General features: G+C 36.5%; 1 protein-coding gene across 6 annotated transcripts in view; it reads right to left on the bottom strand.

Annotated features, from left to right (window-relative positions):
* LOC127841093 (cytosolic carboxypeptidase-like protein 5) overlaps positions 1–17,425 on the bottom strand; it is a 60,735-nt gene extending 43,310 nt beyond the window's left edge. For all 6 annotated transcript variants that reach the window (XM_052369644.1, XM_052369647.1, XM_052369646.1 and 3 more), the window contains exons 1-7: positions 17,272–17,425; positions 12,802–12,945; positions 6,170–6,263; positions 5,865–6,036; positions 4,642–4,808; positions 3,321–3,504; positions 1,470–2,750 (exon numbers count right to left, since the gene is read on the bottom strand). In XM_052369644.1, coding sequence (XP_052225604.1) covers positions 1,470–2,750; positions 3,321–3,504; positions 4,642–4,808; positions 5,865–6,036; positions 6,170–6,263; positions 12,802–12,907 — 2,004 coding nt within the window. In that variant the 5' untranslated portion in view covers positions 12,908–12,945; positions 17,272–17,425. The remainder of the gene's footprint in view (positions 1–1,469; positions 2,751–3,320; positions 3,505–4,641; positions 4,809–5,864; positions 6,037–6,169; positions 6,264–12,801; positions 12,946–17,271) is intronic.

Here is a 17,425-nt window from a genome sequence, read left to right as displayed (position 1 = left end):
TTATGCTCCACACAAAAGTTAACTTTGAAATTAAATACATGGAGATAATTAAAAAACTAAGGTAGATAGAGTTATGGTTCTTAGTCACTGCACTTCTCCTAGTTGCCATCTGTTTATATTTTTAGTTTCAAGTAAATCCCTTCAGTAGATTTAGATTTATGCTCCAGAGTCCAGACACAAATTTACTTTGAAATTAAATAAAGGGAGATAATTCAAAAACTAAGGTGGATAGAGTTATGGCTCTTAGTCACTGCACTTCTCCTACTTGCCATCTGTTTATATTTCAAGTTTCAAATTTCTTCAGTAGATTTAGAGTCATGCTCCGGGCAAAAATTTACTTTGAAATTAAATAAAGGTATATAATTCAAAAACTAAGATAGAAAGAGTTATGGTTCTTAGTCACTGCACTTCTCCAAGTTGCCTATTATTTATATTATAAGTTTAAAGTAAATCCATTGAAAAGATTTGGAGTTATGCTCTGGACAAAGATTCGGACGGAAGGACGGACGGACGGAGACTATTACTATATCCCCTCTGAAATTTCAGCGTGGATAATTATAATTGGTGGCAGAATAATGAGTTATATTATAACAAGAAATCACACATTTAGAAGCATGGTACACAATCAAAATAAGAACAAATTTTGCAATTTTTACCCATATTTGGCAAAATAGCAATATACCAAACACCAAGGAAATATATAATTATATAAACAACATCTCATTCCTAAACACCAATTTATTTTTAGCATTTATAAATTATTAATAGAATTGGCCACTTTGTTAAAAAAAACATGGTCCAATTCTCTTAATATTACGAGTAGCTTAAATATGTATAGCCCTTAGCAAAAACAAGAATTGCTATGTCTCATAAAAACAACTCTATGCATTTACTTTGATACAGTATTTTTATATTTGACCTGAAATATCGTCTTTAAATGAAATTGTTTAAGTATCATTTTGCAAAGATTTTTTTTTTAATTTAAGCAAAAACAAATCACATTAATATTCAGCAATGTAAAGAAGTTACCCTACAATTTAAGAATTTTGGTAGATCGATCACAGGTTTTTTTCCACTTTTTGGGAAGATAGCCCATGGCTTTGGAATTGGGAATTTTATCAGCATTTTCATGAAATTGGGAAAATAAATTCATTAGCCTTTTTATTCCAAGCGAAAAGTCCACTGATTAGGGAAATACTAAATTTAATATAACTCTTTATAATCATTCAAATTAAAAGAATAAAATCATATAATACTTTGTTAGATGTAATTGAATTACAATTGAGATAAAATACGAATTAGACACTCTTTTTTTTTGGGGGGGGGGGGGGGGGGGAATAGGGAATTTTTTGCCACATTTTGGGCCAAAAAGTATACTTTTTGGAATTGGGAACATAGCCGAATTTCGGCTATAAAATCGGGCCAAAAAAAACCTGAATCAAAAACATTTAAAGAGAAGAAAACCAGACCTGAGTATCCTCATGTTCAATGTAATTTCCATAAATAAAACAGCCACGCTTGGAAGCATGCCCGTGTAAATCCACGTAAAATGCGATTCCACTTTCGGAGGGCTGGATGTCTTTCAAACTCTCATGCGCTAAATGTGGAGCATTTGTTCCTGTATACACTGGAACATTCTCACCTTCGTCTTCTGAGCCCTCATTTCCAAGGTTTTCAGTATTCGGATCAGAATCATCATCAGAGTCAATTATATTTTCGCTTAAAACACTAAACCCTTTCGATAGTCGGTCGCGCATATCATCGGACATTGTCATTTGCGATAATCTCAATCGAAGTTCACTATCTACCCTCTCTTTCTCTGGTAGAAAACTAGCAAAACTTGACGTTGAGGAAATAATTCTTATAGATTCCCCAACGTAAGATTTTTCCGGTTTAAGGGCATTGTCACTATCAGATTCAACTAAATCGCCCAGATTCAGTCTCTCAACTTTCGGACCTACATGTTTCGATGTGTCTGATTTTGTAATGCTGTGTCGTGGTACACCAGAATGCTTAGAAGGCTGCAAGTCACTAGTATTTAATACTGACTGTTTATAGCTTGAATTCTCTAACGTATAAATATCAAGGTCCCCATTCTGTAAATGGCGGCCACTTGTTTCAGTCTCTCTAGGCGTAAAGTGCTCCTTGTGGTACCTTGGTGTGAACCTAGGCGTCCGATTGGTCGTGTATGACTTTGAGCCATACCCGATGGAAACTTGTTCATTTGCACTTCTAACAGTTGCATCACTACCTGTCATACTGACTGAGCTACCGTTACTCAAACTCCTCGCTGAGTTATTATTTACATTCGCACTTTCGCTTATGTCCCCTTTTGATTTGTCTTTCAATTTCTCTGGTGGCACTTTTTTTAACAGATTATAACTATCCTGACTAGAGAGAGCAAAACCCCCTGGAAAGTTCAAATTAATATTCACAGTGTCCTCCGCCAGAATCACCCTATTCATGATATGATGGTACACAAGAACACTTTTCGATGCATAAATGGCAGGATGAAGCTCGCAACTGGGGTCAAGATACAGCCGGTTCAGGTTGACCCCTCGCTGGTCCGTCCTGTAATGCCCCCTTGAGACTCCATCAGGGTTCAGCATGGGGATCAGTTTAAAAACAAAATTCTTTCGTAGCGCTTTGGCACGAGTGTCATTGTCTCGAAGTAAAAATTCTAGGAAGCCATTGAAGACAATGCTTGCCGGGGTCTCGCCTGGGTGAACACGACTTGTCAGCATATACACCTGAAATGTTAAAGAATATGAGTCTGGTTTTGTGAAAACTGGGCTTAATGCATATGCGTAAATTGTCATCCCAGGTTAGCCTGTGCAGTGCACATAGGCTAATCTGGGACAACACTTTACTCCTAGATTGGCTTTTCTTTTAAAAGAAATTTTGTTTAATAAAAAAAAACATAAAAGTGCAAAGTGCCCCCCCCCCCCTGTAAGGTTTGTTATATGAAGAAAATAAAATGTAAGAATGATAGATTTATTGTTACAAAACAGATAATGACCTGTAATGTTTTAAAGCATTATTGACCAAAAACTTAAATCTATGAAATAGACTATGATGCAAATATACAGTTCCTCCCAAAATGTTACTTCTCCCTATTTTGGCATTAGATAGAAATGAATTCTCCCTAAATTAAAACTGATGTATTGACCAGTGATTTAAAACTTTATTTATGAAGATTGAAGCATGACTTATCACACAAACACACACATACTTAATATATATAAATTCTAAAAAAACTTCCTTCCGATTTTAAAACCAACAAAAAATAAAGCTAAAAAAGACGCTGAGAAAATGAGCACCTTTTTTCCTTTAAACTTCTTACACCTCTGTTCAGTGTTTCGCTCAGGGAAGAGATTGCAGTCAAAGTGAGGCTCGGACTCATTAAGGAGCCCGTGACAGGAGGATATGGTGATCAGATCAATGCGTAGCTTGTCCAAGGAGTAGCACAGAGTCTCCCGGTGGTAGTAGATGGAGTCAGGGTGGCTTTGAACAGAAACATAGTGAATACACTCATCTTGGCATTATTCTTAATCTGCTCCAGTTAATGACTGCCACAAACTGGCTTCGCAATAGAGCTGCTTTCATCAGTCAAGTAAATAGTATCAAATAAAACAAGAGATGTGTTTGTCAGAAACACAATGCCCCCTAATGTGCCATTTTGACTTTTTTTTTTTTTTTTTTTTTACCTCTGACCTTGAAGGATGACCTTGACCTTTCACCACTCAAAATGTGCAGTTCCATTAGATACACATGCATGCCAATTATCAAGTTGCTATAATCAATATTGCAAAAGTTATGACCAAGGTTAAAGTTTTGTGACACATACAATGACAGACAGACAGACAGGTCTGAAACAATATACCCCCGATCATTCGATCCGGGGGCATAAAAATGCGCCTACACGTGCACTTATCTCTGGTTATGTAGTTTATGCCATTTGTTTACCAAAAATTATTAGAATAAATTTTAACATCTCTTGTTCTCCCAAATTGAAAGATTTAATAGCCATGTTTTTTCAACTTTGGCATTCAGTTACAATTTTGCTATATGTAGTGGGAGCCCTGCAACTGAGGTTAACCCTTTCAGTGCGGGAACCGAATTTTGAAGGCCTTTGCAAACAGTTTGGATCCAGATGAGACGCCACAGAACGTGGCGTCTCATCAGGATCCAAACTGTTTGCTATTCTGATAGTATTCTTTGAAAAAAATCGAAGAAAATGCTAATTTTAGAAATTCAGCAGACAACATTTTAGCAGAAGACAAATTTCCCAGCATGCAAAGGGTTAAGGGCGAATATTGACATTACTATAAGGGTGGCAATATTTAAAATACCCCCTAAAGATGCTTAACATTTATTTTATTATACCAAACATGCGGTATGCAAATAACAAATTACTTCATCTTGAAAGTGCAGATTTTAGTCTAAAATTAATAGCTCACCATTGCACACATTTTTTTTGTGGCCACTGATTTAAAGTTAAATCATACAACTTTTGAAAAACCTTATTTTATTTCCATGCCATGGAAAAATTAAGTGTTATAGCCCAATAAAAAGTCACGGCATAGTAAAGATATTCAATTTTTGGTGTATGAGATTTTACTGAAAATTATATTCACCAACCTGTCAGAGGTGAGATTCTTACAATCCTGAAACTTCTTGTCGAGCTCCTGAAGCACGTCCTGGCTCTCTGTGTATGACCAGGGATAGCAGAATGCAAAGTAGGAGGTAGCACCTCGAAACTCTGGGAACCGGTACGTGAAACTTAGGATGAACTCACCATCCACTGTCTGGGAGATGAAACAGGATAGATGGTTAAAATAGCGTTACAATCTAATGATTTTATAAACAAATGTTGTCAATGTACTTACTGCCCCAAAGGTATGGAAGTTATTTTCACCCAAAAAGTGCCATCTTCACTTTCAAAGTAAGGAAGAACACATTTTGAAAAACAAAAAAATGAACAAAAATACTGGAGCAAGAGTTATGATCCCCCCCCCCCCACCTCCGTCTTCCTGCAAGCTTTAAATTACAGTAATGGTCATGATCTGAAAAATAAAAATAATTATAAAAAAAGAAGGCCTAAAGAACCTAAGTTGACCATATAATGGTAAGACATGTATATAAAAACAAATATGTGCAGACTTTATGACATTTGTGCAGTAAATGTGCTTTCTATCTAAATTTTGTACACTCTATGACTCAGATTTGATATGGTCTGATACAGTTTAAGAACAAATTTTGTTTCACTATATACAAAAAAAAGCATTGACAAGTTTGGCGCCAATTTTGACTTAAACGGCATGATTTAAAAAAATTAGTTGATCACACAAACACAATGTAAAACCAAAGATTTACCACTCTTGGGTAAAGACCCTTAGGATTTCAGAGAACAAGAATTTAAAGTAATTTACTATGAATGTCTATATAAATCATGTGACCCCTTGGGCGTGGTTAGTTTGACCACACTGGCATGATATGAACACACTAAGCATAGAGGACACAATACAATATTACACACCAATATTAAAACCTGACACTTGCAGTTTCAAGCAAACAAGTAAACTCTCCTCCATTGGTCAATTTTAATCCTAGGGGCATGTTTTGAACTAACTTGGTAGAGGACCACCATATGGTGTGATACACCAATTTTTCAACCCTAGGCACTTGTAGTTTCAAAGAGTTAGACTAATCTTGGCTGAGAACCACCATACCATGCTAGACGCCAAATATCAAACCTCATAGTTGAAAAATACAACCTGACAGAAGGACGGACAAAATATGCCTCCTTGAATCATAAAAACTTGAGCATAAAAAGTATCTGAGCTCTTCAGAAAACTTCAAACCTCGAATGCCGGTCTGTCTCGGATTCGTTCCCACCGAGGTCTACCAGGTACTGTCTTAACGATTGGTGAATGACCTTGACTGTAGAGCTTGCCCTGTCGATTCATGTTCACAATGTTAATCTTAATGAGGCGACCGGGATTCCATCCACGAATGCCAAAGTAGAACCAAGATCTGCAGACAAGCATGAAATTGAAATATTGCATGTAAAAGAGGAAACAAAGACTGGTAGATTTAAACTAAGAAGATGCTGAAAAAACACATTCAATTGATTTAGTGTTACGTGTAAGAAGAATGCAAAACTCACCTATTTCCATTTTCAAACTCTGTGCCTGCACAATCAGGTTTAGTCCACACATTGAATTCATAGTCTGGCTTCAATTCACTAAAATACTTTCCTCCTAAAAAGAAAAGTGGAACATGTAAACATTAAAACTAAATTATTAATTGGAGATGGATATTTTTTTTTTCTATACAAATAATCAACATTTTCAATCATTCGATTAAGTATATACTCACATATTTACACTAGATTTATAATAAAAGCCACAAAAAATTGATCAGTTGATTGACAGAATTTGGACCCAAAACATCACAGCAACTAGCGCAAGAAAAATAAACATTAAAATATTTCCAGTATATTTTGGTATAATCAATGGCCAGAGCAAAGCACAGAATAAATAGTGTTTATACTTGTTGGACAGCTCCCTGCTTTGTCTTCCTCGTAATATCATGTATTTAATAATACTATGAGAGGGGATCCACTCGAGTTAAAACTTGAAGCACTTAACAGTTTGTAGTGCTACTGTGAGGCTATCCAGTTTATTGGCTGTTGCTGTCTCCAGGACCAAAAAAGGTTCTGTTAGGAAGACTAGTGAGCCTTTTGTCCACTTTGCTATTGATATATTTGCAGCATCTATTGATTCTTCCACCTTAGTTCTGTATTTTGTTCAGTTGAAGCCTGTTGGTATTGCCTATGTCTACCACTGTCTCTCTTAGAAGCCACTGTTGCTGACTCATCTGTGTAGACCCTGATTCATGCTGCATGGGGTACCTTTCATCAAACATGACCAGCTTCAAGGCTTTGTTGCTAGCGTCACTGTGCTCATCTTCTGTGATGAGATAGGGAACTGTGCAACAAATGATGCTCCTCTGTGTAATTACCGGTACAAGATGAGGCAGATCTTCAGAGCCATTCAGTCCAATTCAGGAGCTCTACATACATGTATGCTGGCAATTGTTAAGGGTGTTTCATCAGCACAACTTTTGTTTCTCTGACAAAGCTACCAGTAAATCTTTTGATACTTCCTTCTCCAAGGCTTTTCACTCTACTGTGATCCTCTGAGAACCTGGTCTTTGTGCTCTGCATCATAGCTTTGCATTTTCTTCATTTCTTTAGTGGAGAAATGCAGGGTTTTTCCAGCCATTTTGTGAAAAGGAGTCTGGTCAAATTGGGAATTTTGTAATTAATAAAGATTGCAAATTTGGGAATTTTTTTATTAACAAAAAGGGCCAAATTGGGTTTTTTTTATAAACAAATATTGACACAACAGGTCTTTTCCTTGCCATTTTGGTCAAAAATCATATAAACTATCTAGTCATATATTTTGTATGTTGTTTAAAAATTAAAATAAATTAAGATATAGAGTCTAATAATTATAAATCATAATAAGTCATAAGACACTTCTTTAAAAAAAAAACAAGATGCGTTTGTGAAACACAATGTCCCCCTATATGATGTTTGACCTTGAAGGATGACCTTGACCTTGTAAAGGATGACCTTGACCTTTCACCACTCAAAATGTGCAGCTCCATGAGATACACATGCTTGCCAAATATCAAGTTGCTATCCTCAATATTGCAAAAGAATTCATAAAATAAGCGATTTTGGCCACATATATTTGACCTCTGACCTTGAAGGATGACCTTGACCTTGACCTTTCACCACTCAAAATGTGCAGCTCCATGAGATGCACATGCATGCCAAATATCAAGTTGCTATCTTCAATATTGCAAAAGTATTTATAAAATAAGCGATTTGGGCCACATATATTTGACCTCTGACCTTGAAGGATGACCTTGACCTTGACCTTTCACCACTCAAAATGTGCAGCTCCATGAGATACACATGCATGCCAACTATCAAGTTGCTATCTTCAATATTGCAAAAGTATTCATAAAATGAGCGATTTTGGCCACATATATTTGACCTCTGACCTTGAAGGATGACCTTGACCTTTCACCATTCAAAATGTGCAGCTTCATATGATACATATGCATGCCAAATATGAAGTTGCTATCTTCAATATAGCAAAAGTTATTGCAAAATGTTAAAGTTGGCGCAAACAGACCAACAGACCAACAGACAGACAGGGCAAAAACAATATGTCCCCCACTACTATAGTGGGGGACATAAAAATTGTTTATATTGGGAATTGTTTTGTTTTTTTTTTGTTTGGGATCAGGTTCGTTTGGTTTAGGATTAGATCCGTTTTAAGGCCTTTTTTACATAGCAGAAAAAACCTGGAATGCCCGTGGTCTGTACCATTTCTTTTATTGGTGTGAGTCTCACTGCACAGGTGATGATGTGCAAAGCCTGGTTCTAGACTTATTCTTAAGTCTGCTAATGAGACTGGGCAACTTTCATCCAAGAGTTGGAGCTGTGGTCTTACTATGTCTTGGTACACTGTCTTGATGATCTTTGTTAATGCCGGCTTTCTTGTGATTTTAACTTTTGCCTCTGCGCTCTGTACCTGTTGCTCCCCTGTCACTCTCTTGTCCCATTTGACCCCCAAGTAAGTCTGTTGGTCATCATACTAAAGCAGAGTCCAGGGTCAGTCCGTCAGACAGAACTTTGGTGGAGAGGGTAAAAAGGTTGGCTGGGCATTTCTCTTTGTGACACAATAAATATGAGTCTCGCTCTGGGAAAATAGGGCTTAATGCAGTCCGCACAGGCTTATCAGGGATTCCACTTTCTGCCTCAAATGTATTTTTGCTAAGAGGAGACTTCCTTTATTTAAACAAGAGGGCCTGAAAGGACCAAAGTCACTCACCTGAGATACAAAGGAACTGACCTGCTCAGTGCAGTCCCAATATATAATTAGAACAAAAATTTAATGTTCTGACCAAGTTTAATGAAGAGTGAACGATAAATGTAACTTTTAGAGTGCTAACAAGATTTTACTACAGCCATATTAAGATAAATTCCCTGACCCCTGGCGGCCATGTTTTTCAACAGACCGGAACTATTTCAAACTGATCCAAGATATCATTTAAACAAATGTTCTGACCAAGTGTTATGAAGATTGGACATTAAATGTGACAATTAGAGTGTTTACAAGTTTTAACTTTAGCCATATAAGGAAAAATACCCAACCCCCTGGCTGCCATGTTTTTCAACCAACCGGAACCATTTTCGAATTTGCCCATGATATCCTTGGGACAAATCTTCTGAAAAACTTTCATTAGGATCAGACAATAAATATGGCCTCTAGAGTGTAAACAAGGTTTTACTATAGTAATGTATAGCCATATTACATGTACATGTATATGAAAAAATGCCCCGCCCCATTGCGGCCATGTTTTTCAAGCAACTGCAACCATTTTCAAACTCATTCAAGATATCATTAGAACAAATGTTCTGACCAAGTTTCATGAAGATTGGACAATAAATGTGACTTTTAGAGTGTTAACAAGTTTTTACTTTAGCCATGTAAGGAAAAATGCCCCAAGCCCTGGTGTCAATGTTTTTCAACAAACCAAAACCATTTTCAAACTCTTCCAAGATATCATTGGGACTAATCTTCTGACCATGTTTCATGAAGATTGGACGATAACTGTGGCCTCTAGAGTTTTAACAAAGTTTTACTATAGCCATATATAGCCATATAAGGAAAAATGCCCCGACTCCTGGCGGCCATGTTTTTCAACCAACTGGAACCATTTTCAAACTTGTACAAGATATGGTTGAGATGAATCTTCTGACCAAATTTCATGAAGATTGGACAATAAATGTGGCCTCTATAGTGTTAAAAAGGCAAATGTTGACTGCGCACAATGCACGACGGACAAAAAGCGATCACAAAAGCTCACCGTTAGAACATTTGGAAAATATCGTCCCTGATTAGCCTGTGTGTACTGCACAGGCTTATCTGGGCAAACACTTAATGTACATGCATTAAAGTCCATTTTCAAATAGAGTGGCTCATATTAGTTATTGAGATATGGGATAGTTTGGGTGTGTTCGAGGGATATTTTAGATTGGGCTGGTTTGGGTGTGTATGACGGCTATTTTAGATTGGGTTGATTTGGGTGAGTTAGACAGATAATTTAGATTGGACTGGGTTAGGTTTGTTACTAAGACTGCTATTTAGATTGGACTGGGTTAGGTTTGTAAGACTGCTATTTAGATTGGACTGGGTTAGGTTTGTTACTAAGACTGCTATTTAGATTGGACTGGGTTAGGTTTGTAAGACTGCTATTTAGATTGGACTGGGTTAGGTTTGTTACTAAGACTGCTATTTAGATTGGACTGGGTTAGGTTTGTAAGACTGCCAGGGGTTTTTTTTAGAGAAAGGGGAAGACGCTGGACGCTGGGTGAAAGGGGAAAAAAAGAGTGCGAAAGAGAGATATTAGGGGAAAAAATAAAAACTGTTCATTTCAATGGCTATAACTCATCAAAAGAGACTTGTCTCTGTCCTTTTTGTTCTTAAACACATTTAACAGGTATTAAAGTCAAAGTCCTTAATAAAGTTGCAGGTGTAGATCTAATAATGGGAAATGTTTTCAACTATATTTTTGTACTGGGGCCGGGGAACGATGTCAATTTTGTGATTTCAATTTCATGATGAATGGGTTGACGATCTTGATTTGCTACACAGGTGGTTAGCGTGTGGCTATGATATTAATTAGTGAAAACATCATTTTGAATGATAAATAATCATATTATAACGAAAAATTAACTTTTCTGAAGAAAAAAAATTTCACTATCAAATATATATATAACAAGGTATGCAACTCAAAATCACCCCAAAACGGGGTGCATCGCTTTGAACAGCCATATCTTCATCAATTGTGCAGCGATTTTCACGATCTCGGTCTTATTCAACGCAGAAATGAATTTCCTTTCTGGAAATGTATATGTCTTGCAATATTTTTACAAATGCTGGGTCAACTTTTAAGAAATAACACGATACACAACACGCATGACCCAGTTGACAGTGATCATGTATTCTTTATGAATGAAATCTCCAGTTGTAAAGACACACCTCCGCATTGGACCAATGAAATCACTCGTATGTTTAAAATGTCAGTTAGTTGAAATGTATGTAAACAAAGGTTTCAAACGGCGCTGGACAGTTAGTCTTGATGCAGAATGTAACGACAAGAACGGTAATAATGTTTTTTCATACGTTTTATTGAATTATGGTATCGAACTACATGAACTTTGTAGAGAAGTTGCCCTTTACTCCGTGAAGATTTCAGTCTTGAAGACAGCATGATCACTGTCAACTGGGTCATGCGTGTTGTGTATCGTGTTATTTCTTAAAAGTTGACCCAGCATTTGTTAAAATATTGCAAGACATATACATTTCCAGAAAGGAAATTCATTTCTGCGTTGAATAAGACCGAGATCGTGAAAATCGCTGCAAAATTTATGAAGATATGGCTGTTCAAAGCGATGCACCCCGTTTTGGGCTGATTTTGAGTTGCATACCTTGTTATATATATATTTGATAGTGAAATATTTTTTTTTTCAGAAAAGTTAATTTTTCGTTATAATATGATTATTTATCATTCAAAATGATGTTTTCACTAATTAATATCATAGCCACACGCTAACCACCTGTGATTTGCTACAATATTGGAAGGGAAAGGAGCGGCAGCTGCCGATTGTCTACTTTCACTTTCACAATGTTCGATGTTGATTACCTCGGAATCCTGCTGGGTTATAACGGTTTTTGATGATTCTTTCTTAAAAAATGCCTCGATGCGTTCAGTATCTTCCGAGTTCGAATGTTTTATTTTGTTTGTGTAAGAACGCTAATTGTGAGGCATTTTTTCTGTTTTCACGTTTATACCTCGGCTTGCCCGGATGAAAATTCGACTTGTTTCCGGTAATTAATTGACGAAACACCCTTCTCGCGCAAGACCGGTATCCAGTAAAATAGTCACATGATTATTACGATTTGTTGCCCAGTTTACATGACGTTATTTAAGAGCTATATTTAGAATAACTGGGATACCCAGATGTTGTGTGTTCGTCTGGAGAGAGAGAGCGCGAATTCGTTGTACATGGTGCAAATTGGATAATTGTCGAATGCCCCAAGGAAAAATAAACAATTCTTTGAGAGAAAATATTATATTTTGGTGAAAAATGATATTTTTGGTGGGGAAATTGTATTTTAAGGGGAAAAATTCTGGTAGGGGAAGACGCCGAATATCGGCGTCACTTTCTAAGTAAAAAAAACCCCTGACTGCTATTTAGATTGGACTGGGTTAGGTTTGTAAGACTGCTATTTAGATTGGGCTGATTTTGGTAGTTAGACTGATATTTAGATTGGGCTGGTTTGGGTGTGTTAAACTGATATTTAGATTGGGCTGGTTTGGGTGTGTTAAACTGATATTTTAGATTGGGCTGGTTTGGGTGTGTTAAACTGATATTTTAGATTGGGCTGGTTTGGGTGTGTTAAACTGATATTTTAGATTGGGCTGGTTTGAGTGTGTTAGATGGATATTTTAGATTGGGCTGGTTTGAGTGTGTTAGATGGATATTTTAGATTGGGCTGGTTTGAGTGTGTTAGATGGATATTTTAGATTGGGCTGGTTTGATTGTGTTAGATGGATATTTGAGATTGGGCTGGTTTGGGTTTGTAAGACTGATATTTTGGATTGGGCTGGTTTTGGTGTGTTAAACTGATATTTTGGATGACTGCATACCTGAAGATTCTTCCTCCTCTTCATCTCTGGAAACTTTTTCCACCCTGGCAAGGTTGCCTGAGTCAAACTTGGAGGTGAACAGTAAACCCCCACATCTAAATTCCATGGTCCCACGTTCTCTTCAAAGTATTTTCTTTGGATTTTCTGAAAGAACAAAAAACATAGTTAAATATCATCAACAACCATTGTTCACTGCTTAGAAATAATAGTGAGTCCATTTATACAAAATTGCTATTGAAAATTGTGTAGCGAGTGGAAAGATGTATAAAAAAAGTTTTCATGCATTGGTTTCTGATTTTGAATATTTGGTATTCTTCTACTTTGACAGTGTAAAGTACATTTTCTGTTAATCTTTAGTCACCTGGCACAATGAATGTTAAGACATATTTGATGGTGAAAAATCTGTATTAGTTACAAAATTAGTCAATATCAAAATTAACCCTGAACTTTTCAATTACAAGAGATAAGGCCATAATTTACATAAAGCTTAAATGGTTACTGTTAGTTCAGGTACTACTTAACATTAACCAGGTACTCTCAAGTATACTACAATCTACTCCGGGTACAGAAAATACACTTAAAGGCACACTCACAATATTAGACTGTATCCGAGTTTTATTCCCGCCCCAAATCCGTAAAACTTGCTTCAGAATACCGAAACAAAAGTCTCTTTTAACAAAACCTGTCATAACATGCTTTTTTGATAATTAATTTCCATATTATAGCGGACATTTTAGAGAATATTGACATAAATATGAATATAATTAATTGAAGTGTACTTAGGAATACCTGGGTACTTTTAAGTAGTACCCAAGCCAACAATGACCAATCGAGCTTAATTAAGGCAATCACAAGCAAGGTATGCATATTAGCTACATACACACATTGTAAAAAAAGTTCCATCAAAACTCTAGTTAATAAGTGGAAACAGTGAGCCTTCAGAAAAAGCTGTACAGACAGGTGGAGACTACGGAACACCATCATTTAATACCCGCTCTTGGACTCCAATATAAGGGCAATCAATTAAAGGAAGAAGCAAAAACTGTTTTCCTCTTTAAAGTCACAGTGACCTTTAACTTTACCTGACTAGCACCATATGTAATCCCAAGCTAAATCTGCATGAATGCCTCCTTCAATCAAACTTTCAGGGCAATACTTCAAAGCAAAGTCAAGCTATTTAAAAGAAACATTTTTTTTGCATTTTTAGTTACGGTGACATTGACCCGACTGCAATCAAAAGCAATTCTGCCTAGGTCTGCATGTAAGAAACCTCCATACAAAATAACATCAAAATATGTGTACTCAGACAAAGTAATGGGAAAGAATGTATTTTTTATATTTTAAGTAACTAAGATCTTGACAAAACTGTCACCAAAAGGAATCCCATGCAAGATAAGTATGTTACAAAATTTGATCAAAATACATTTTATCTCCACCCTAACCAATTTTATTAAGAAGAAACTTTTTCTCTCTATTTTAAGCAACATACACCTTGACCTTACTGATCCACAGTGCAGGGTCTCTATGCTGGGTTGCTATATCCAAAGTTCAGGGATTTTTGTTTCCCAACAGGGAAAATTACCAGCCTAATTGGGAACTAGAAATGGCGCGGCAGAGGCCGACGCGTATCCCCACGCCGAATGTTTGACCTAGGTGTGCCCCAGGGTTGGTAATGGGGCCATGCATAGCTGAGATTGACCGTATTGTCATAACAGAAGTTCATCATCAATTAGAAGTGAATTGGTGTAGAAATGAAGAAGTTATAGTAAAAGGCAATTTTGGGTGGGTGTGACATATGTGGGCAGGGCGCCCCAGGGTTGGTAATTGTGCCATGCATAGTTGAGATTGACCGTATTGTCATAAGAGAGGTTCAGTATCAATTTGAAGTGAATCGGTGTAGAAATGAAGAAATTATAGTAAAAGGCAATTTTGGGTGGGTGTGGTCTATGTGGGCGGGGCGCCCCAGGGTTGGTAATGGGGCCATGCATAGTTGAGATTGACTGTATTGTCATAAGAGAAGTTCAATATCAATTTGAAGTGAATCGGTGTAGAAATGAAGAAATTATAGTAAAGGCAATTTCGGGTGGGTGTGGTCTATGTGGGCGGGGCCCCAGGGTTGGTTATGGGGCCATGCATAGTTGAGATTGACCCTAATGTCATAAGAGAAGTTCAGTATCAATTTGAAGTGAATCCGTGTAGAAATGAAAAAATTATATTAAATGGAATTTTTTGGTGGGTGTGGCCTATGTGGGCGGGCGCCCCAGGGTTGGGATTGGGGCCATGCATAGTTGAGATTGACCCTAATGTCATAACAAAAGTTCAGTATCAATTTGAAGTGAATCCGTGTAGAAATGAAAAAATTATAGTAAATGGAAATTTTTGGTGGGTGTGGCCTATGTGGGCGGGGCGCCCCAGGGTTGGGAATGGGGCCATGCATGGTTGAGATTGACCGTATTGTCATAGGTGAGGTCCAGTATCAATTTGAAGTGAATCGGTGTAGAAATAAAGAAGTAAATGTAAAATAACCTAAAAAAATGAGTGATAATTTCTGACGCGGCCCCACCCCAACCCCTATAACTTTTGACCCAGGGGTCAGATCAAAATTCCAAATAGTGCAGGGTCGCACATATGCTCATAGCTACCATGTGTGTAAATTTCAAGGTTCTAGTGCTTTTAGTGTAGGAGGAGATAGTGGCCAGGACGGACGGACAGACGGACGGACGGACGGACGGCGGAGATCACCACAATATCCCCACCTTTTTTTCAAAAAGCGTGGGGATAAAAATATGCGCAAAAAACCCTGAAATTAGGAAAATTAGCATTGTGAAGTCTTCTTATTGGGAAATTTGTGTATTTTATTTTTTGCTCCCAAATACTTTAAAATTGATAACTTAGTGTTGTCAAGTAGTCAACATTATATTTACTTAGGATCATGCCATAGAGCTGAATAGGGAAACAAACTAAATGTTCTTTATTTGTATTTGATAAGAATGCATGAACTTATGATGAATTACAATACAGTCGATTGGTGTATAGCGGATTTTAGTGAGTAACGGATAGGTTAAACGTTTTTTGCAAAATACTTTTATTTATGTTAAGATTTATAGTTTTCTGTGAATTGAATACAAAAAGCCTATCAGTATTAAGTCGATTTATGTTTTTGTTGACGTGTGTCAATGTTTACAACTGTTTCTTTTTTCGAAAGCAAAACAAGGTCACGTTATGTACGCACCGTTTTTGTGACGATAGGAAAAGTGCAGACGAATGGTTTCTTGAATTTTGCAGATTTTGTTTGGTAAACATAATGTTCATTGATGTAATATTTTAGTATTATGTGTTCTTTAAAAAAGTAAGAATGCTCAGAAACCAAATTGATGCTTACCATATAAAATAAGCATGAAAGCTGCAACTCGGGATTTAGTGAATAACGGACATGTGGTGACCCATATTCAGGAATGTGGGGATTGTCTCAAAATAAATATAAACTCAATTGAAGTTGTCCAATACACATGTGGTTAGCGTGTGGCTATGATATTAATTAGTGAAAACATCATTTTTTATTAAAAATAATCAAATTTTCACTATCAAATCTATATATATAACAAGGTATTCAACTCAAAATGACTCGAATATAGGGTGCATCGCTTTGAACAGCCATTAGGCCTACTTCATCAATTGTGCAGCGATTTCCATGAACTTGGTCTTATTAAACGCAGAAATGAATTTCCTTTCTGGAAATGTACATATATTGCAATTATTTTTACAAATGCTGTGTCAAATTTCAAGAAATGACACGATACACATGTAATCCAATAAAGACCTAAGTGATCCGGTAATGGCTGAATCAGTGTACCATGAAATTCGCGCTGTAAACAAATAATATTTTTTCGGAAATTTAAAACTACTGGCATGTTTCAATAGGAAAGACATGTGTATATCTAGGTTTAATGGTTGAATTACTGAATGCATGGTGTTTACGTTGAAATGAGACTCGAAGTCCTTAGCTTTCCGTTATACACCAATCGACTGTATTTGCCTGTCTTTGAAGCATTTTGTTCAGGTAAAATTAGTGACTTTTTCAAACACTTTGTGTGAAAGCTGTATCAATTTATTTCGATTGATCTCTATAACCATGACTGAAAAAAGGACCCACGACTCAATAAAAACAAGCAATAAAAGGCATAATAATATTCATATGCTAAACGTTTTAATGCAACTCTTTAATGTAGCGCTCAAATCTTGAGCTCTGCCTTCATGTGTAATGAAAAGAAAACGTTCCATCATTGATTTTTAGTCTGTAAGGCTCGTGATATATATATATATTATTTACAAGATCCCTCTAGTAGTGTTATCATCAGAATCATAATGCCTTCATGGAAAGTTTCCAATATCAACAGACGAAATGTTATCATGGGATACGTATATGCGTTTTTAAATAAACTGTGTTGTGTGTAATAAACCTTAACTTACAAAACTGAATTTCATTCCACGTGTTTGTATGTATAATACTCTTTCAGATTTGGTTTAAGATTAGTGTCATATTTGTGCAAACTTGTTCGGCAGCCATTTTGTAAACCATTGGTTGCCGACCACATGACTTATTTTCTCCAAAATCATTGGTCAG

Source organism: Dreissena polymorpha, chromosome 8 (genome assembly GCF_020536995.1).
Source record: "Dreissena polymorpha isolate Duluth1 chromosome 8, UMN_Dpol_1.0, whole genome shotgun sequence".
Classification (NCBI taxonomy): Eukaryota; Metazoa; Mollusca; class Bivalvia; order Myida; family Dreissenidae; genus Dreissena; species Dreissena polymorpha.
This window is presented reverse-complemented; position numbering and strand designations above follow the sequence as displayed.